Genomic DNA, 23483 nt, shown 5'->3' with positions numbered 1-23483 from the left:
TCAGTGGGTTGGGCCTCTGCCTTCAGCTCAGGTCATGATCTCAAGGTCCTGGGATAGGCCCACACATTGGGCTCCATGCTCAGCAGGGAGCCTGCTTACCCCTCTCTCTGCCTGCCACTCTGCCTACTTGTGATCTCCCTCTCTGTCAAATAAATAAATAAGTAAAATCTTTAAAAATAAATAAATCTCATAGATTTTAAATAATAAATCCATACTATAGATGATCTTATGCCAATTAATTCAACAACTTGAATGAAATGGAAAAAACCCTTGAAAGCCAAAACTACCAAAATTGACTCAAGAAGGAACAGAAAATCAGAAAATTCCTATAAAAAAGAAATCCAATTCATAATTACAAACTTTACCACAAAATAAAACTCCAGGTTCAAATGGCTTCACTGTTGAATTCTATCAAACATTTAAGGAAGAAATAATAACCAGGTCGGTACAAACTTTTCCAGAACACAGAAGAGAACACTTCCTATGCCATGTTACATAGTCATTATTGCCCTGACACCAACAACAAATGACACAAAGGAAAAATGCAATATCCTTCATCAACATGTAAAACACCTTAACAAAATACTAAGTACATCAAATCCAATAAATCCAACCCGATGATCAAGAGGGACTTATCTCAGGAATGCAAGGTTGATTTAATACCCAAAAACAAATTCATGTGATTTGCCATATTAATTGAATAATGGAGGAGAGAAATACAATTATCTCAATAGAAGCAGAAAAAAATTTTCACAAAATTCAATACCCGCTCACAATAAAAACTCAGCAAACTAAGAACAGAAAGAAACCTCCTCAGGGAAGTTGGCTCGCTCAGTCCATCAAGCATTGTGACTCTTAATCTGAGGCTGTGAGTTCAAGCCCCACATTCAACGTGGAGCCTACAAGGAAGGAAGGAGGGAATGAAGGAAGGGAGGGAGGGAGGGAGCAAAGAGAGAGAGGGAGGGAGGGAGGGAGAGAGGAAGAAAGAGGGAGGGAAGGGAGGGAGGGAAGGAAGAAAGAGGGAAGGGAAGGGAAGGGAAGAACTTCCTCAACCTGATCAATGGAATCTTTGAATGCCTACAGCTAATATTATATTTAAAAATTTTTTAAAAATTGAACGCTTTTTCACTATGTTTGGGAACAAAGTAAAAATATCTACTTTTACACTTTAATATTCTAATGGAGGTCCTAGCCAAAGCAATTAAGAAAATAAAATGAAAGGTTTTCAGATCATGTACACAGAAAGGCAGAAGAAATCTACAAAAATAAAAAACTACTGGAACTAGTATGAACTAGTATGAGTTTACTGAGTATTACAGAATATAAGAATGGAAAAATGGCTATTTTGATATACTAGAAACAAACACTGGAACTTCAAAAATACCATTTCGGGACGCCTGCGTGGCTCAGTTGGTTGGATGACTGCCTTCGGCTCAGGTCATGATCCCGGAGTCCCGGGATCGAGTCCCGCATCGGGCTCCCAGCTCCACGGGGAGTCTGCTTCTCCCTCTGACCTTCTCGCTCATGCTCTCTCTCACTGTCTCTCTCTCTCTCTCTCTCAAATAAATAAATAAATAAATCTTAAAAAAAAAATACCATTTCAAGGACATGAAATACCTATGGATACATTTAACAAGATATACAAGACTTGTACAATGAAAACAAAAATTTGCTGAGAAAAATGAAGAAAGACTTAAAAAGAAAGACTGTGTTCATGAAATGGAAGACTCAATATTGTTAAGATACCAAGTTCCCCACTGATCTATGGACTCAATACAATCCAAACAGAATCCCAAAGGCTTTTATAGAAATTGACAAGCTGATCTAAAATATTACTCTGTGAGAAGGGGTCCACAGACTTTACTAGATTGTGAAGGATTCAGGGCACAAAGAGGTCTAAAACCCTCTTATTCTTCAAATCTCCCACTTCCATGTTCACTCCTTCCTAACAATGATTTGTCTGACAAAGTCTGTGTCCTACAAATCTTCCTTAACCAACAATTTCCTCCTAATTTTTTCCCACTTGACCACAGAAAAGTGTTTTTTCTCAGCTATCAAAATCTTCTTATATGGCATTTCCCTGGATATAAAAAACTTTGAATTGGGGAGATGCAATTCAAAAATACATTAAAACTGAATGTCTCTTAGAGTGCCTGGGTGGCTCAGTGGGTTAAGCCTTTGCCTTCAGCTCAGGTCATGATCTCAAGGTCCTGGGATCAAGCCCCAAGTTGGGCTCTCTCCTCAGTGGGGAGCCTGCTTCCCCCTCTTTCTCTCTGCCTACTTGTGATCTCTGCCAAAAACAAAAACAAAAACAAAAACCTGAAAGTCTCTTAAAAATAAAGCAAGAAGGGGGTGCCTGGGTGGCTCAGTTAGGTGTCTGCCTTCAGCTCGGGTCACTCCTGGGATCAAGCCCTACATCCATAGACTTCTTGCTCAGGAGGGAGCCTGCCCTCTCTCTCTCTGTCAAATAAATAAATAAAACCTTAATAAATAAATAAATAAAGCAAAAAGAAATTTGGAAAAAAGTACTGAAAGAGGCTGTACTTTATTTCTTCCAGGCCAGACACTAACAGCAAGACCCCATGCCTTATTGATCACAGAATTTACAATTAAGAAATAAAATAGCTGTCATCTGGATGTATAAGAACAAGTTAATTTCACTATTCAATAAGCAAAAACTCCAAAGTTTTGATGAAAGTAAAATAATCACAATATGCAACAACCTAGAAATTAAATCCTTTGTAACTAACAAAACTCTTGAGGAAAACTTTCAGATACCATCAACTTAAAAACAGGCAAAGGAGTACATTGTTTTTCAAAATTATTTAGAGAACACACAAGCAAAAATATTTGGAAGGCCATTGGCCTAAGGGAGCACGAGTTTGTATCCAGTTTTCTATGTTAATTAAATTATATTTATGTAAATATGACCTACTTTCTTCTATGAAAGATTTTAACTGTCTGTAAACAGAAAGAGACTCTCTTTCCCTTTTTAATTTAATGCTGCATTTCTGTGAGCAGTTAGAAAATGTTACTATTGGCATTGTGAAAATATTTATTGCTATGCCAAGTTGTTCTCTATGAACATCTGCTGCTGATTTTGATGGGGGATGTGAAGGGACATAAAAACCTTATTTAAAACCTACATATCCATTCCTCTAATTCTGCCTGAGTAGCTACATATTACATGCCATGTACTAGTTACACACTGGAAATACAGATGTAAATGGAAACACTTCTGCTCTTTAGGGACTTAATCTGTAGCCAGTGGACTCAGACTGGCAAAGACCTACAGCAATTAACAGAGAAGTACATACCAAGCTACAGTAAGGGATAAAAGACCATGATGTGATTTGAAAACTACAAATAGCTCAGTATGAAAGTAAAGGATAATTTCAGAGGTAATATTCAAATGTGAGAAGTTCTTCCATCATCCATCAGAGCCAAGAGTAGCATACACATGGTAGGAAAAGAAATGGAAAGTCACCTGGTAAATTATTTAATATTTATTGAGTACCCACTATGTACCTGATACTATATAAGAAACTGTGGGAGAAAGAAGGAAAAATAAGCCACGAAAGATCTTACCATCAAAGGGGCAAGAAACAGAGAAGTAAACCAACCATAGCATTAGCCCACAATGATAAAATCTACAAAATATATATACAAAGTCTTATAGGAGCAACAACAACAACAACAAAAACCAGGAACAGAGGGAAGAAGGTGTTAGCAAAACATTAATGCTAGAGATGTCTCTAAAGGTGAATAGGAATGAACTAGACAAAGAATGAGAGTAGTACAGAAGTAAAGATAAAGTAAAAACAAAGCAGTTCCAATAAAAGCTGGAGGAAACAGGGAAATATGGGAAAGGAAACAGAAAAGCCACATCACCAAGAGCAATTAGTAGTAAGCAATCAAGCCATAAACCACAGAAGGGTTTCAAGCATGAGTAAGATCAATCACTCTATCAAGAAGAATGAAAGATATACCAAGAGTGGAAGCAGGGAATATGGCAAGACTGAAGAGAACATCAATATGTAGTTCAGGGATGATATATATATCATATATATCTATACATATATATAGATCATGATGTATGATATGTCATATCATATATATATATATAATATATCATTATGATATATACAGATATATATCACATATATAATTAAAAATGTATACAAAGCAAGAAGACAAAAGAAAGGACACTTGGAAATAGAGGCAGGGAAGACAGGGAAGAGATGGTGGGATGAGGGGGTATTTCAAAGGTGTTACATGGATATTAATTTTATAATTATATGTTAAACTTTGCTATGTACTTTTATGTACTATATGTTATATTTTAAACAAATTTTAACAGAGGGAGAAGTTGCTCAAGTAAGGTAATAGTAAGGAAGGAAGGAAAAGAAAGGAAAAAGGAAGAAACAAGTATGAGTTAAAACTAAGAGAACTTAGTGACCAGTTAGATAAAGGATAGGAACAAAACTAGGAATCCCTATTAAGTCTCCCATTTCAGAGTCTAGGTTTTAGGAGAGGAAGAATTCAATTTTGGACATGTTGAAGTTGAGCTGCCTGAATGACATTCACACAGAGATATACCTAATAGGTTTTTAGATATACAGGCCAAAAACTTAGGGAAAAAAAGTCGTGATTGAAGACAAAACTTTGGGTACCATGAGCTTATGAACAGTACAGCAGTTAAGGCTATAACCTTGAAAAAGGTTAGCCAAGAGGACCCAAGAATATCATGAGAGTAACAGAAGGCTAAAGACAAATGAACTAAAAGAACTTTTAAAAGAAGACCTGAACTTAAATGAGATTTTGAATTAGCAACATCCCTTTGACATGTAAGAAACCTAGAGTTAAATACCTTTTCTTAAAATGACAGCTTTTCAAATTTTCACTTGATTGTTGAAGAAAAAAGCTCATCTTTTCCAAAGATAAAGTTACAAATGACAGAAATGTCCATTCATATAAGACGTTTCACCTTGTACACCATTTAGTAGAATTCACTTCAAATTCAATCATCTTTCCCTCCTAAATTTCAGTCAAAATAAGATTTGGGACAACTTAATTATGATTCCAAGACTCACTCTCTCTACCATCTGGCTCAGCCATCACTTGGTTTTTAATAGAACCAGAAGGTAAATCTGATGCAATACTAGATTCTATATGCACCTTCCAGAAGGTGGGTTGACTATTAAAGCACCTGATGGCAGGTAGCTGAAAAGAATTAGCAATTCCTTCATTTCTGCCTACTCATAAATCTAGAGATAGCAGGAATATAATTAGATTTATGCTAAAAAAAGTTCCTGCATTTTCAAGTAACATAACTTACTTACTTCCCCAAGAACAAAATATTAAAAAGTAGAATTAGCTTGCATTTATGTATTTGTTGTGGAATTACTGTAATGCAAATAAATTAGTTACAGTAATTACATGTATTTATGTATTGTGGAAATACTATCATGCAAATAAAATAGTTACTATAATTACAATAATTACAACTATAATGAAATTATATTTAGTACTTGTTAGTCTCATGTTAGTCTCAAGAAACTAGTCTTTCAATAAGCACAAAATAATATACACTGACCACAAATGAACAATGCAAATAAATACCAATGAACTCAAAACATTTTGTTTTATTCCTTAAAGAGGCACAAGTATCTGAAATTTCTTTCTATGTAAATGGCTGAAAATAAAAGAATACCACTTATACAGTAACTTATATAGCTAAGTATTCATAAAATGAAATTTTGTGATTCAAAATAAGAATTACATTAATGTGACACAAATACTTTTGGTGTGATTCATAAAATTTGGGGAAACTGTCACACCTTACACTCCCATATGCAGTGCTTATCTATTTATGTCTAAAGTAAAATGATTCTGAGATATATTCTTGAAATACATTTTTTCTCTTGTGAGAGCACTCAGAGATTACTATAAGCTTTAAAAAGATACAGTTGTCAAAAAAATGGTGAACAGGGGCGCCTGGGTGGCTCAGTGGGTTAAGCCTCTGCCTTCGGCTTGGGTCATGATCCCAGGGTCCTGGGATCAAGCCCCGCATCGGGCTCTCTGCTCAGCGGGGAGCCTGCTTCCCCCTCCCCCTCTGCCTGCCTCTCTGCCTACTTGTGATCTCTCTCTCTCTCTGTCAAATAAAAAATAAAATCTTTAAAAAAAAAAAAGGTGAACAGTATTCTTGGCCTTCCCATCATGTTTAATCTTATTCAGAAAACATAGATTACACCAGCCGAGTACAATCATTCTCTTTACAACTACAAAAAAGTATCTAATAATTATCAGTTGAGCTAGAACAGATTACTTACAGGAGACAACCGGATTTAAGAAAAACATAAAACACTAAAGAGTCTTAGGAATGCACAGTGATGCACACATGTGTTCAACAAACTACTGGTTACCTACTACTTGGAAAGCACCATACTGGATGCAGTAGGAGAAACAAGAAGTAAAACATTCCATCACTATTAAGACCATTGTCCCATAAGACTTAAAATCAACATGAGAAATTTTAAGGCAACATATGTTCAAATATCGAACTAGTAATGTGAACAATAAGATCTGAGAAAAGATCACATCCAACTCTTTTGAAGGCACTTAAAGCCCACGTGCTTAGTGTAGTTTTTACTATAGGAACTCAATCAGATTCTTAAAATTACCATAATTTATAAAAAGTAGCAGCATTGGGGCGGTATCTCACTATTCAGCCCCTTCAGCTGGAGAAGGGGGAGAAGGAATAACTGGGTAGGAAATGAGACTGACCACTAAGCTCATTTTCTTAGGTCTACAATTCTTCCTTGCTTTAAGAACATACAAAATCTGAAACACAGTGAAGTAAAATATGTGAAAACTGAAACTCATAAAGCACTGAACTGTTGTCTAAGGCAATAGTTTTCAAACACTGATGAACATCTAAATACATCTAATAACATCCAAATGACTGGCTAATTTGATAATCACATGGATACCTACCTACTATCTCAAACCTTTGGAATCAGAATCTATAAAAAGCAGTCAGGGCATTTGTATTTTGAGCAGCTCCCCAGTTGTTCTGATGCAGAGTGTGAGAATTAAATGTTATGTGATTAAGTACATGATCGTCAGTGGCAAGGAAACCTGAGTTCAAATACCTTTTCTAATACTTACTAGCACTGGGACCAGCAACTACCTCCCTAACACTATTTCTAATCCATAATAGGTGGGACAGGCCACCCAAATATATCAAGTAGTTGTCTGGAGGACTAAAGATGACGACACATAAAATGCTTAATGTAATTCCTAGCACATTTAGTAAGCACTGAACAAATTCATTCATTTAACAAACATTTATTTAGCACTTACAAAGTATCGCGAGAAATATTTCATTAATTTATTAAGTATTAATAAATATGGCAACTCTGCAATGGTGTCACAGGAACAAAATTATGGGAATCTACCCTATTCAAGAAAGTCTTCCCGGAACTGAGCTGAATAGGCAGTAGTAACTGGATCAAGAGGAAAGAAGTGCGTTTCCAGGCAGAGGAAGTATCATAGCCAAAAGCCACATCCTTGAAGCAGAACAGAAAGAAAAGAGTGACTAGGGGAGAAAGGAATGCCAGAACTCACTGTGGAGATGAGGCTGGAAAGGTAACCAGGGACCCAAACAGGTTGTTAAGGATGCTAGTTTCTCTTAAAAACAATAAAAAAATCATTGAAGGGCTTTACACATGAAGACAATGTGATTAGATCTGCATTTTGAAAAAGTCACTCAATCTGGTGTGGAAAACTACAGATCTGGCCACAAAAATGCAGGTAGGCCATAATTAGGAAGCTGGTTATACTTCAGATGAGAGATGATGATGGCTGGAACTAGAGTACTAGTAGTGGAAATGAAGAGTGGACATAATTAAGAGGCCAAATTAATAAACATCAAGAAAAATTAATATGAGTCATGCAAGACAGGAAGATGTCACACTTCTACTATAGAAAGGGATGGTGAAGCTAGTCACTTGAGTTAAACACAATATGAGGATTGTTAGTGATGGGGGGGAGATAATGAATTTCAAACATGAGTAGGGTAGTTATTCCCAATTATTGGGTCGAATTGTTCAGAAGTATGCTATTGTATAGAAGTACAATGCATCTGTTTTTATTGGGTGTTTCTGGATCTCAGGGACAAAAGAAAAGGCCTTGGCATGTGTGTAAAGTGGATCTGAACAGAATGAAGATCCTTACCTTCCACTAGGTTCCTTTCCTTTACACAAAATCTTCCAAAAGCGTCTTTTATGACTAATTTAATATTGTCTCAAGAATTCTATTTATACATTCAGCTAATAAGCCATTTTTAAGCTTTAACATGAGTATTTATATTAAAGAATAAGACAAGAAGCCTAACGAGTACCTGACTCTCAAGCCATGACCAGAACATGATCGGGTTTTAAAGTGACAGGCAGGTTTGAAGCATTCTCGTTAAACTATGTTAATTTTCCAGAATGGATAGAGGTGGGAACGCTACTTAGAAAACTTATTATTCACAGAATCAAATTTGTTAAAAAAAAAAAAAAAGGAAAAAAGAAGAAAAAGTCATCATACAAATAATGCCTGATTTTGACCTACAAACAAATTAGTTTGCACTTACAAGTTTAAGTCACTACTGACATGGCACTTTTAAGTCGCTCGGGTCCAGTTCCACTGATGATTGTTATAGGGGTTGACCTACGAGTAGTGGTCTCCTTAATTAGTGATCAGAGGTGTGTATTCAATCGGATCCCAAGAAGTTTCGCAAGCTTTATCGGTCTAACCTTCCTCCACCCTTTCGCTCCCGCTTAGAAAAAAAAGGGCGCAGGAGCCACCCAGGGGGATGTTAGTCTTTACAAAACACCTGCCCCACCCACCTCACACACAATAACCTTCCGTTCCAGAACTACAGCTACTGTCTGAAAAGGACGCCTGGCTGTAGGGCGCTCGCTGTTGGGTAACCCAGGTAATCAGGTGCAGACCTCAGAACTGACTGGAGCTGTGTTCACCCAGTCGCGGAGTAGTGTCCAATTTCCCAAAAGGGAACCAAGATCGCCACCGCGGAAACCCGAGCTCCAGGCCTGAGAGAGGGGCTCTCCTCCCGCAGATGACTCCGGCCCTGGTCTCCCGTCGCCTCCAGGCCTCTTCGGGGGACTCGGGCCTCTCGGATCTGCTCCCCGGAGCTCGCCGCTCCCCCAGTCTGGCTTGGCGAGGGCGCCCACCGTCCCGGCCCGCACCCCGCAGGCCCGTCACCAGGCAACAGTCACCAGCTCTATGGGCATTGGGAAGGCCTACCCTGGGCGCGGGTCCTTCCCTCTTCCCTCCACGCTAGCCTTAAGAGCCCAGGAGGGAGTGTGGCAGGTGAAGGAGATCGCCCGGTGCCCGTGGGCGGTCACTCACCTCTTCCCTTCTTTCCCCGGAGGGGCGGTGCTGGGGCTCGTTTCCCCCGCCCCCCCCAAACGCTTCCTGGCGGCTCCTGTTCAGCCTCAGAGTGTGGCCGCCGCCGCCAGCTTACTCCATAGCCTCCTCCACTGGTGCGGCCTCAAAGGCTGAAGCCGGAGGAGGGAAGGGGGAGGGGAGGGGAGGGACTGGGGAAGAAGAGTACGGGAGGGGGAAGAAGACCGAAAGACCGGCCGGCCAGGGCATGACGTCACTTCCGACAGGTTCGGAAGGGGCGGGGCCCAGGGAATATAGGCCCCGCCCCAACCCAGTACTCAGGGGCGGGGTTACAAGCCGGGGGAGGAGCCGGAGCGCGAGCTAGAGGCGGTTCTTTCGACCCTGCGGTTCCGTAGCCTGGTCAGCCGGAGCGGGGTTCCCGGGCCATGACGGAGCGGGAGGAGTTTCGTGAGCCCTAGCGGTACCTTCTGTCGGAAAAGGAGACAGAGAGCCCTATTGATCGTAACCAAATGAGTACTGAAGGGAAGGGCAGCTGAGAGGAGCGGGTGGTTTGGACCTGACTCCCGAGGGCCGTCCCTTTCCCAGCCCACCTGCCCTCTCTGGTCCTGGGTGAAGAATCACTACTCTTTTTCTCGAGCTACTCTCCCTGGGGCGTCCAGGGAAGCAGTGCTTCACAAACATTAATATGCACACGAATTATCGGAGGACTTTGTTAAAATGCAGTTTGGATTCAGGAATAGGTTCTGATACTCTGCGTTTCTAGTAAGTGCCCAGATAACGCCAACGCTGCTACAGGTCAGCAGGCTTTACTTAGAACGACAAGGGTTAAAGTACAAGGTGGCAAGCATGAGAACTATGTCCTTAACCCAGCCTGCTTGTTTAATGAAGGTTAGAGAGACAGATGGTCCACCCTTGTCTGCACCCATCATAGCCTTTTCCACCCACTCCGCCCTACCCTCTTACCTACTCGCCCATCACTCCTTCACCCATCTAATTCCTCGCTTTTCACTCCTCACCCTCCCCCTTACTCCTGTCTCCACAGTACCCACAGGGTATTGGGCTATTTCAAGGATAAACAGACTGACAGTTTCTGTAATGGAAGACATTTGAAGGTGATGGGGCTTTTATTTATGTCATTTTATCATAAACATCAGACTATTATGGAAAATTGGGCATCCTGTTTCCAGTCAAAGAAGGAGAGAGCTTTAATTCTTGGATTCTAACAAAAGACCTAGAAACAGCAGTCTAGATGTTTCAACTTATTTCCTTATTCTTAAAATTGTTTAATTAAAAATTTACTGGGGTAAAGAAGAAATGAGGAGTGACTCCTTAATGTATGGCTTTCTTTTTGAAGTGACGAAATGATCTGAAATTAAATAATAGTGATGGTTGCACAACTTTGTGAATGTACTAAAAAACCATTGAATTCTACATTTTAAAAGGGTGAATTCCAGGGTGACTGGTTGTCAGAGCAGGTGACTCTTGATCATGGGGTCGTGAATTCACATGCCCCACCTTGGGCATAGAGCCTACTAAAAAATAATAATAATTTAAAAATAGGGATCTCATGGTGGCTCAATTGGTTAAGCAGCTGCCTTCAGCTCAGGTCATGACCCTAGGGCCCTGGGATCCAGCCCCACTTTGGGCTCCTTGTTCTGCGGGAGCCTGCTTCTCTCTCTCCCCACTGCTCATGCTCTCTCACTCCCTCCCCCCCTCTCTCTCTCTCAAATAAATAAAATCTTTAAAAGAAATAATCTAAAAAACAAAGGTAAATTTGTGGCATGTGAATTATATATATCTCAATGAAAAAATTTTACTGTCTCCAATTAATTGAAAATGTATGTATGTATATTATTTAAAAGTTCACAAATATATATAATAAAAAGTGAACACAAGGTTTAATTGTTTGAAGGTTAGTCTTCTAGACCTTTCTATTTATTTACATATATTTGTGTGTAATTCAGGAATTCATTTTTATGTAACTAAGATGATAGTATACACATTTTCTACTTGCTTTCATTTTTGTTTCGTTTTTCCTACTTAATGAAATCCTTCCACACTCTAAATTTCATTCTTCCAAATTAGCTGTTTAATATTCCACAAGATAGCAATGACAAAATTTATATAAATGTACTCCCAGGTTTATTGTTTTCAGGTTTTCATTATTCCTCACAAACTTTTTTCTTACAGAACAACTGGCAGATAAATTGATTCGTTTTGTCCAGCTCCTTGGCCTAGATCTCTTTCATGAAGAACCTGCCATTGGTCAAGAAAGGCAAAGTGAAGAAAGAAAAAGCAAAGAGCCTCATGAAGCCACAGCTCTAATAATCAAGACTAATGTGTGTGTGCATTTCTTTTAAATATGCCCTAAAATAATATTCTTCAAGACTAAGTGTAGCTAGCAGTTAATCATGAAACACTAAGGGTATATAAATTCACACAATAATATATTCCATACCAGTGAAGCAAGTTCCTGGGTTTACTCTGTTTTTTATTGGCAGACATGGTGCAGTCTTAGTAAATAGATTATGGTTTACATAAGATGGGAGGAAAAGAAAAGAGGTGCTGGCAGCAGATATGCCCTATAAAAGCATAAGGTTGTCAAAACTGGGAAACTTACATATTTTTGTGTAATCTAAATTTGTAAGAAACATGTTTAATTTTTTTCTTTTCAGGATGCTCTGATCCTTTTCAATCTACTCAGCTATGGGATGGTATTATTCACTCCCATCAGACTCAAGTGGAAATGAAAAGGAGACATCATTTATGAACATACAAACACTGTTTTACTGGTTCTGTTCCTGTTGATGTAGTATTAAGTCATCTTGTGCAAAATATGTGCCTAAGTAGTGTAATGACACCTCTCTTCTTAAAGGAGTTTGTCTTTGCACATTCTAATGAATCATAAAGTATTTGAACCAGTAGGAATGAAGCTATTGGAAAATGAAAAGGAATTAGAATTTGAAAATTCAAACAGTAGTCTCTACAGATTTCTAGGCAATAAATCATCTTATATTTTTTGCAAAAGAAGAAAAGGATTCTGCGAATGGGCTCACTGATGAAATAAAAGTGAAGGAATCTTTAAGGTTAGTATCAGCCAATATGCTGTAATATATTGTGTTTAGACTCGGACAGAACTGACTTTGATGAGCTCAACTTAAACGTCATGCTTTCAGATTTATTCAGAAGCCAATAAAAGAAAAGCCACGTGAAAATTAATCCATGTCTGTGTTTGCTCTAAAACCACTATGGAAGACATTACCACATAATTTTTTCAGAATTACAAGGAAAATTTATATCTTCTTTGATGAGTTATAAGCTTTATAATTTTGAAAAGTGACTTAGCCAAAGTAAAAAGAGCCAAGATTATCTGGAAACTAAGAGTAAAAATTTTCTATTACATCATAGTAATCTTGTTAACTTTAGAATTAGTATATTTTATTTATTTACAATCGTAATCTGTCCTCTCTTGGTGACATTCTATTATCTAACAAATTTATTACTGGCGTTTTTTTATTGTAAGCTCCCTGAAGTCCATTGTGGAAATAGGGAATGTCTAAATAAGTTTTAATAAGTTAAAATGTATATTTGAAATTCTGATCCCACATATAATATATAGAATAGAATAGAGAATAGAATAGAATAGAATAGAATAGAATAGAATAGAATAGAAAAATCCACATATTCTTTCTTAACAGACCAGGAAATTAAATGATTTCAAATCCTCTAGCACAAGAGATTAGTGAGGAAAGAATAAAGGAACTTATTCATACAATGAGTGGGAATATGGCTTTACCTTCAAATATCATATTTGACAAAACTGTTCTCTCACTTTCAAAAGAAGGTAATTTCAGTTTTCATTATTTTTTCCAGAACTTTATAAGGAAGAACTGATTTTTTAATTACCTTATTTTTTAGAACAGTTTTAGGTTCACAAAAAAATTGAGTGGAAAATAGAGTCCCCATGTATCCCCTCCCCCCATAGGTATCAACATCCTGTACCAAAGTGATATATTTGTTACAATCTGTGAACCTATTTTGATACATCATTATCATCCAAACCCTATAGTTTACATCAGTGTTCACTCTTTGTGTTATATATTATATATTACAAATATGTAATGACATGTATCCACCATTATAGAATCACACAGAATGGTTTCATTGCCCTAAAATTCCTCTCTGCTTCACCTATTCATTTTTCCCTTCCCCATAACTGCTGGTAACCAACTTTACTGTCTCCAAGAATTGACTTTTCAAATATGATAAAAGTAGTGTGTTTGGTGTATTGATTCTCTACTCCTTTATTAGAGTTTCCTTCTACATAGCAATTTTATCAGACAAGACAGGTGAGCCAACATAGATTCAGTAACATTTATTTTTTTACAATGACTGTGATCAGATTAACTGAAGTGTTGAATCCATACTACCAGAAAAAAGACATGTAGACTCACTACCAGTCCTCACTATATATAATCCAAGACCATCTTCTACAAGCATATCCTTTTTCCACTGTATAAACCCTTCCCAAACATCTCCCTACCCTTTACCTTTCAGGACAAACTAAGCAACCTGTTGCTACACTTTGTTTACTTCATCTACTTGTGGTTTTCTCCTTATGTTGCCACTAAAGGTGGAAAGAAGAGCCCCATACCCAGAGTAGTTAAGAGGGATGCATACGTAATTCATGAATGGTTACATCTTTTATTGCATTTGGTCAAATCATTAAGAAGCAAGACGAGAATGATTTGCACCTTGGAGGAGCAAAATATAACAATAATTAAGAGAAGTGTCCTAAGGGAAAGACAAGGTGCCCAAAAGGGGGGCAATAAAAGACAAGTGGGACTAAAAGAGAACTCTGAGGAAGACTAGTGGACACTCAGAGGAAGAGGAGCCAAGCAAAAGTGATTCTTATCTACTACACATAAAAAACAAGTTGTCCCATCATTTCCCCTTGAAGATGTAGGGTATCTCTAGAAATTCCTAACTAAAGATGGCTGTAATTTATCAGTAAATATGTCAATTAAAAAATAGTTTCCAATTATCGGGTCTTTCCCTTGCTAAGCAATCTGTTATGCATTTTGTATGTATGATCAACAATAGGCCTCTAAAGTAAGGATTAAAACTCCCATTTTATACTTGAGAAAACTGAGACTCAGAAGGATAAATAAATACATAAAACATAGTAGGAAAGGAAAGCTGGCATTCTGATGTACTTTTAAAATGTTAATAAATAAATAAAATCTTTAAAAAAAATGTTATTATTGAATGTGAAGCATTCAAATAGTCCTACATGTTTTATTAACAAAAATTAGGAGTTCCCTACCCTTCTCCTCTCACTCATTTCCTCCTCCCCAGAGACATCCATCTACAACTTGTATCTCCTATTTCTAAATAGCATGCTTATAATGCCATCTCATGATCTTTTGTTTTAGATACATCTAGTAATTTCCTACAGAGGAGAATGGGGTTCTAGATCTCTCCCCTCCCTGATACCTTATCTCCCAAACATCTTATTTTTTTATTAAGGTTTTATTTATTTTAAAATAAATAGAAAAAGAGAACAAGTGGTGGGAAGGGCAGGTGGAAAGAGAGAGAATCTCAAGCAGATTTGGCACTAAGTGTGGAGCCCACTCAGTCCCACGACTCTGAGGTCACAACCTGAGCCAAAACCAAGAGTCAGATGCTCAACCAACTGAGTCATCCAGCGCCCCCCGCAAAATACTTTAAATGGTACATATGTTTTTATATACTCTTTTACGGGTGATAGAATTAACAGAAAATGTTAGATGAAATTAAGAAGGATATATACAGATTAAATACTACTGCATTTAGCCAGAAATTTTAAACATTAAGTCATAAAAGAATGAACTATTAAGCTTTGTAAAAAGAAAAAAGAGAGTTTTTATGTTAAAACAAAAATCATCCAAGTCTGGGAACCACTGCTTTAGTTTAGACTGATAATTTTATAGATAAGGGAACAGACTTAGAGAAATTAGATAATTTGCCAAGTTTCCACACTTAACTAATGTCATCAGATTCAGACATAGATTTCCATACTTTTATCAGTGTTTTATCATTATTGTTGCAGCAAAGTGTTGCTAACTTATGACATGAGAATGATTGAAATGTGTTTGGTGTATGTTTGCTCTTTGCTCCAACTGAATGTGTCAGCCTTCGGAATAGAGAAACACAAAAATTATTTTAGTTGTTCTTTCTAACAGAAGCATAGTTTTCAATGGAGTTTTTCATAGGTTACTAAGAAGAAATCCTTTTATCTTCAAAAGCCTTTTAAATCTAACAGTTTGGGGGGTTTTCTGGGTTTTGTCTCTGTAAAAAGGTTTGCAAAAGAGAACTAACTTGAAAATTCACTGATTGCTCATGTATTTAATGCAAAAAAAATTCACTTGCTTAGAAGAAAAATGTTCAAACCAAAATTTTCTGGAGAAAGTACATTTGGAAGTTTCTCCCATTGCTAACAAATCAGGCATGAATGGGTTTTTTCTGTTATCCACTGAAATCTGATTTTTTTTTTCGTGATCTTCTAGCATAAAACAACCCCAGCAGACATATTAACAGACATAAAATTAGGAATAAAATAATACAGGCACTAGATGATTTTATAAAATTAAATAATTAGCTGGCCAACAAGACAATTTAAGCCACTTTCTCTTTGACAAAACATGGCTAAGGTCCATGGCTAGAGGTCCAGGTTAGAGGTCCAGGCTGGCTCAGCTGGTAGAGCACGTGACCCTTTTTTTTTTTTAATGTTTCAAGTTTTTATTTAAATTCTAACTAGTTAACATGTAGTATATTAGTTTCAGAGAAGAATTTAGTGTTTCAACACTTACATATAACACCCAGTGCTCACAACAAGTGCCCTCCTTAACATCCATCACACATTTAGCCCATACCCCACCCACCTTCCCTCTAGAAATCCTCAGTTTGTTCTCTGTAGTTAAGAATCTCTCTTATGATTTACCTCTTTTTTCTTTCCCCCATGTTCATCTGTTTTGTTTCTTAAATTTCACATATGAGTGAAACCATATGGTATATGTCTTTCTCTGACTCATCTCACTTAGCATAGTACTTTTAGCTCCATCCACACTGTTGCAAATGGCAAGATTTCATTCTTTTGATGGCTGAGTAATATTCCATTACATATGTATACCACCTCTTCTTTATGCATTCATCGGTCAATGTACATTTGGGCTTTTTCCATAATTTGACTATCGTTGATGAGAATATGTGACTCTTGGGGCGTCTGGGTGGCTCAGTTGGTTAAGCATCTGCCTTCAGCTCAGGTCATGATCCTGGGGTCTTTGGATAGAGCCCTCTCCCCCAATTGTGCACCCTGCTCAGTGGGAAGTCTGCTTCTCTCTCCCTCTGACCTTCCCCCCTCGCCCCTGCTCCTGTTCTCACTCCCTCTCTCTCTCTCTCTCAAATGAATAAATAAAAACCCTAAATAAATAAATAAATCTTTTGATCTTGGGTTTGTAAGTTCAAGCTCCATGTGGAGTGTAGAACATACTAAAAAAAAAAAAAAAATCTGGCTAAAGTATGCAATTGGCAGCACACCTATATAAATTTCATCCAAGAAATAGAAATATCAGTTCCTCTATTTTTGAGAAAAGCCATTTCTTAATTTCCAAATAACTAAAAAACTACTTCACTTGAGTTGAAAACTCTGCTCGCCATGGTAAAGTAGCATGATCACTGCAGGCTTCATTGCAAATTTGCATTTGGCACGAAGAGTTAAGGTGCACCTTTGCTGAGACTTGTTTGCTTTTTACAGTTATTTGGTTTTTTTACTAATAATATCACGACTAATATTTCAAAAATATGTGTATTGTTTTAGAAATGTTAGGGTGCAGAATACAACCTCTCCCTCATTTCTGTGGGGTAGGTCTCAGCAATGTCGATACCAGCTAGAGCAACTCCATTGTTAATATGTTTTACTTGACTTCCAGAATATGTTTGGACAAAGGTTTCCTCAGTGGGAACAAGTTTGCCTCCTACTGAACACACTGTACTTCTCCTACCAAAACATTTGCACACTTAATGAAATTGCCTGCTTACTTACTTGTCTTTATTCCCACTAGAGTGCGAGGTACTTAGGGACAGTCCTTTTCTTGTTCATCATTGTATCCCCATTGAATGGCACAGCACCTAGCTGTTGGTAGGTGTAAACATTTAATGGATAAATGACGCAAGTACAGTCTCCTCACTGAATATTTTTTTATATATACATCCTGTACATATATATGTATATACATATATATATATGTATACACATATGTATATGTGTATATAATCTATCCTAAATACTGGATAGGTTGTACATTCATCAAATGCAGAGTCTACCCCCCTTGTATCCTCCACTCAGCACAAAGGTCACTGAGTATGAAGTGCTCCATAAAGGTAACAATAATGATGGTATGTGTCACCACATATCCATCTTGAGTTTGGGGGGCCTGGGTGGTTCAGTTGGTTAAGTGGTCAGCTCTTTATTTTGGCTCAGGTTATGATTTCAGGGTCTTGGGATCTAACCCTGTGTTAGGCTCTGCCCTCAGTGGGGGGTCTGCTTGTCCTTCCCCCTCTCTGTCTGCTCCTCTCCCCACACTCTATCTCTCTCAAGTAAATAAATCTTTTTAAAAAATCCATCTTGGGCTGATTTCTCTACACAGAACTAGCTATTCTGTTTATCATCTCTGCATTGGGTTACTATGTTCTAGACATGCACATTTCTCTGCTCTGTCTCCTTCAGATCCTTGTTTAAATATCATCCTCCCAATGATAGTTTAAAATTATAATACTGGAGCACTTGGGTGGCTCAGTTGGTTAAGCGTCTGCCTTCAGCTCACGTCATGATCTCAGGGTCCTGGCATTGAGTTCCACATCGGACTCCCTGTTTACTGGGGAATCTGCTTCTCCCTCTGCCCCTACTCCTGCTCATGTTCTCTTCCTCTGTGGAGCATGTGCACTCTCAAATAAATGAAATATTTTTTTAAAAGGATTAAAATTGCAATACTAACCCATCTTGCACTGCTTCTCTTCTTCTCTGCTCAGTTTCTTTCCATAAAACTTATCACTAACAAACACACTACATATTTCACTTCTTGTTTGTTTGTTTCTCTGTTTATTGCCTCCTGTCCCCCTCCCCTAGAATATAAGCTCTGTTAAGGCAAGGATTTTTGCCTGTTTGGGTTACCATTATATGTCTGACACCAAGAACAGTGCCAAGAACAAACTAGGTCTCAATAAATATTTGTTGAATAAGTTAATGTTCTGCCTTGATGCTCTTGCATAATACTCTTTTTTCCAATTTTGGACTTATTTATAATATATCTACTTGTGTTTCTCAGTGATTTAATAAAATTTGCCTTTGCCCATTTCATATGTGGCTATGTCAGCCTCCTTATTTAGGGTATGGCTGCTGGAAGTCCACTAGTTTTTATGTATTTTTTTCTAACACCTGTTCGATGCCATGCCAAAAGATTAGTATTAACAAATGTGGACTAATTGATTAGAGGCTATTTATGATACCAAGTTTTCACTAAAAGACAGCTAATTTGATTTATTTTTGGTCATTAACTCAAAGGTAGCAAAGTGAGATGCCTTTAGGAGCCAGACAGATCAGAGATCAAGGGAGTACTTAATTATCGATCATGTAAAGATACATACACCATTGTTTTGCTTCAAATGTATGGCCCTCTCAGGCTATTTTTCCTTTTCCCACTTAACACAGAGATGGAAATATATGCAGGGAAAACTACAGCAAAACCAATAGGACAGTATCGAGAAAATGGTAACTGAGACCCTGCCATACTGTTTGGGGTACAACGGAGTGGTAGGGTTTATGGTTAACTGGAAATGACGTGCCAACCCAAAGAGAGTATCCAATAATTCATACCAACTGTCTGTGGTTAGGCATTTGAATTCAAGCCCAGTGTTTTATGAGATCTTGTGATTTTTTTACAAGAAAGCTTGAAACCCAGAATTTTACAAGAAATCTGTCGTTTTTATACAAGTTAATTTTATTCAAAATACTTTGTAACCAAACAACCCATAGCTATGGTCCAAATTTAATGCATAGGCTACCAGGTTGGGAGGTCTGCAAGAGATTTACAATAGCTACTACTTTTATAATTTTGTTTGACTTAAAGGAAAAACAATACATTAATTGTGATCTCATGATTAGGATAATGAAAAATTTCATTAACTCTTAAAAGAAATTACCAAAAACCCAAGTTAAGATTAACGTAATACTGTATTTTAATTTAAAAGTAAGAAATACAGTTATCTGTGCCACTTGAATAAAATTATAATTAGTAATCTTATATTCTCTCAGATGTGTACAATAACTCTTAAGCTTAAGTAGCAGTTTTTTATATTTGGAATTAACCTATTGTTGGCTTTCATAGCTAGGTCAGGAGCATCTGGGTGGCTCAGTCAGTTAAGCAGCCAACTCTTGATCTCAGGGTTATGAGTTCAAGCCCCATGTTTGGCTCCATGCTGGGCATGCAGCCTACTTAAGAAAAATATAAATGAGGTGCGCCTGGATGTCTAAGTATCTACCTTCGTCTCAGGTCATGATCCCAGAGTCCTGGGATCAAGCCCCACCCTGCTTGGCAGGAGGCTGGCTTCTCCCTCTCCCACTCCCCCCACTGTGTTCCCTCTCTCACTGTGTCTCTCAAAATTAGTCTCTTTAGATTTGGTTAAATATAAGCTAGACTTTATTATATTTTATCAGTTTTTAGGTAGTTAATGGAAATGTTAACTATCTATTTGTTTTTGTTTTTAACTCTGGGGTTGACAACTGGTTTATTAATGCATCATTTAAATGTCTGGATACTTTCCTGACCAGTTATAGTTACAGTTAATCAGCAGTTAGTACCAAAAGGAAAGACAAGACTGGGTACACAAAAGATACTCTTTGATGTCATAATAAAATACTATAATCAAGAGAGATTGCCTATTAACTGATGAGTATTCTGATATTCAGTCAGGAATTATTGAACTTTAAGGTAAAAGAAGATATTTAAACCTTAGTTTTTTTGTATAATAATATTTTATTTTTTTTAAAGATTTTTAAAAATTTATTTGACAAAGAGAGATCAAAAGTAGGTAGAGAGGCAGGCAGAGACAGAGGGGGAAGCAGGCTCTCTGCCGAGCAGAGAGCCTGACATGGGGCTCGATCCCAGGACCCTGAGACCATGACCCAAGCCGAAGGCAGTGTCTTAACCCACTGAGGCACCCAGGCGCCCCTATATAATAATATTTTAAAAGATTTTATTTATTTATTTTATAAAGAGAGAGAGCAGGGGTGTGGAAATTAGCAGAGAGAGAGGGACGACATGCTCAGTCTCATGACCCTGAAATCAAGAGTCAGACCCTTAACTGACTGCACCACCCAGTTACCCCTAAAATATTTTTAAAGATACAAGTTTCATAGGGAACCTGGTTGGCTCAGTCAGTGGTGCATATGAATCTTGATCTCAAGGTCGTAAGTTCAAGCCCTACATTGGATGTAGAGCTTACTTAAAAAAATAGCAGAACATTTAATAAACTGAGTATTACATTTTAATATTTTTCTTCAGTTGTGTCAAAGTACTTGATGAAGTCTTTTTTCACATCACTAATGTTACCTGCCATGTAAATTGTACTATCAAATGTAACTAATGTAGTATAGGACATTAGATCTAAGGTAACTTTATCACAGGGGCATTGTAAGAAACATACTTTAATATACTATAGCATTAGAGAGCTGAGGTATCTGGAAATATTAATTTCTTTTTTTTTTATTTTTTTATTTTTTCAGCATAACAGTATTCATTATTTTTGCACCACACCCAGTGCTCCATGCAATCCGTGCCCTCTATAATACCCACCACCTGGTGCCCCAACCTCCCACCCCCCACCCCTTCAAAATTCTCAGATCGTTTTTCAGAGTCCATAGTCTCTCATGGTTCACCTCCCCTTCCAATTTCCCTCAACTCCCTTCTCCTCTCCATCTCCCCTTGTCCTCCATGCTATTTGTTATGCTCCACAAATAAGTGAAACCATATGATAATTGACTCTCTCTGCTTGACTTACTTCACTCAGCATGGAAATATTAATTTCTGATGTATTAACTTGGCAATCTTTTACAAAAATAAAAACTCAGCGATATACATTATGTCACTTTTTTAGCTATGTGGGTAGCCATATAATTTCATGTTAAAAATAAAATACTATTTGATAATGCTGGATGTAATTATTCATGTGCTTGCCACATAGAATTATAAAGATTTATTCATTTATTAGAGAGAGGGTGTGTGGGGGTAGGGGGAGGGGGATGGGGGAGGGTGGGTGGGCAGAGGGAAAGAGAGAAGAAGAGGGAAAGACTCTCAAGCAGACTTCTCGCCTAGCTGGAGTTGGGCAGGGGGCTTGATCCCATGACCCATGAGATCATGACCTGAGCCAAAACCAAGAGTCGGTCCCTCAACGGACTAAGCCACCCAGGCACCCTATAGAATTATAAAAATAGTTTCCTGTGTGTTTGAAATATTTCACCATAAAACCTTCTTCCTGTAAAAAAGAATTCACACACCAAATACAGCATCGTAGTGTTATAACGGACTACCAAGTATTACAATCTCCATTTTTTTGTAAGCCATGTTACAGAAAATGGGAAAAGAATAGAAGCACTTGAAACAGCATAACTGTATCTAAGATTGTTACTGCGCAATGTTAGAGAAGAATCATGAGGGCTACTTACCTTTATAACTCTTGTATCAGAACCTAATACCCACAAATTAAAGAAACAGGGAAAAATTTTCAATAACTGTTTAACAATTTTCTCGTCTTTTGTAAAAAAAAAATCATTTAAGCTAAGGTTAATCTTTCTGTTTACAGTATGATAACAAAACAGTGATCCTGAAAATTCTTGTCAAATCAAAGCAGTTTTGCAAATGAGATCATTATTGAAAGTATGGGCAGGGGTTGCCTGGGTGGCTCAGTCATTAAGCGTCTGTCTTCAGCTCAGGTCATGATCCCAGGGTCCTGGAATAGAGCCCCACATGGGGCTCCCTGCTCAGCAGGAAGCCTGTTTCTCCCTCTCCCACTCCCCCTGCTTGTATTCCCTCTCTTGATGTCTCTCTCTCTGTCAAATAAGTAAAATCTTTAAAAAAAAAAAAAAAAGTATGGACAGAACAACTAGTCTGGTTTTTACTGGAGTATCACTCTGAGCTATTCAAGTTATCTCTGGCATTTTGCCCGGGCGCATTTATTACTAAACTATTTGTGTCCAGCAAAAAGGTAAATCATTCACTTAATAAATAATTTACTGAGTACGTGTAATGTGCAAACTTTGAAGGGATGCTGTTTCCCCATATCCACTAAAAAGAAGAAGCAGACTTAAAACAATGTCAATATTTGCAAGCATATTTATACATTTCTTCAACCCATTTCTGGTGCATTACTAAGTGCCAGGCACTGTTACAGCAGTTAGAGTACATCAGCATACAAAACACAATGATGCAGGCCCTTGAGGAGTTTATATCCAAGCAAGGGACAGAAGACAATAAAAAAATACACATCATATAAATCATATACATATAAATCATCAAGTCGTATAGTTTGATGGAAGGCAATACATGGAATACTTGCAATATAAAGGGGAAAAGAGCTGCTTAAGGGGACTTAGGGTACTAGAGTGAGGGAGAGCAGGAGCTTACAGTATTAAGGCAGCCAAGATTAGCCTCATTAAGAAAGTAAGAGTTGAGGGGTGCCTGGGTGGCTCAGTGGGTTAAAGCCTCTGCCTTTAGCTCAGGTCATGATCCCAGGGTCCTGGGATCGAACCCCGCATCGGGCTCTCTCCTCAGTAGGGAGCTTGCTTCCTCTTCTCTCTCTGCCTACTTCTCTGTGATCTCCGTCTGTCAAATAAATAAATAAAATCTTAAAAAAAAAGAAAGAAAGAAAGTAAGAGTTGAGCAAAGCCTGGAAGGGGGAGAGAGATTCAGCAAAATGGCTGTGAGGTCTGTGTAGGATAGAGGTCTTGGGCAGAGAGAATACTTCTCTCGCCT

At 37.8% G+C, this 23483-nt stretch overlaps 2 protein-coding genes across 4 annotated transcripts in view; one reads left to right on the top strand and one right to left on the bottom strand.

Moving 5' to 3' along the window:
- SCYL2 (SCY1 like pseudokinase 2) overlaps positions 1 to 9666 on the bottom strand; it is a 62073-nt gene extending 52407 nt beyond the window's left edge. For 2 of the 3 annotated variants that reach the window (XM_047741449.1, XM_047741451.1), the window contains exon 1: positions 9421 to 9666. The gene's annotated coding sequence lies outside the window, so the exon portion shown is untranslated. Of the gene's footprint in view, positions 1 to 9029; positions 9335 to 9420 lie in introns of those variants that run through there. The other variant, XM_047741450.1, reaches the window with a different exon arrangement.
- Positions 7272 to 22374, top strand: DEPDC4 (DEP domain containing 4). Its single transcript, XM_053447868.1, is given in 12 exon segments — positions 7272 to 7314; positions 9128 to 9554; positions 9732 to 9915; positions 12303 to 12446; positions 12448 to 12503; positions 13116 to 13261; positions 17520 to 17527; positions 20178 to 20278; positions 20280 to 20381; positions 20383 to 20444; positions 22084 to 22222; positions 22311 to 22374. Coding segments are annotated over 12 exon segments (1476 nt in total).
- Positions 22375 to 23483: the final 1109 nt, after the last annotated feature.

The sequence above is a fragment of the Lutra lutra genome, chromosome 8 (assembly GCF_902655055.1).
Source record: "Lutra lutra chromosome 8, mLutLut1.2, whole genome shotgun sequence".
Taxonomy (NCBI): Eukaryota; Metazoa; Chordata; class Mammalia; order Carnivora; family Mustelidae; genus Lutra; species Lutra lutra.
The sequence above is the reverse complement of the archived record's forward strand: the minus strand, read 5'-3'. Positions and strand labels throughout refer to the sequence as shown.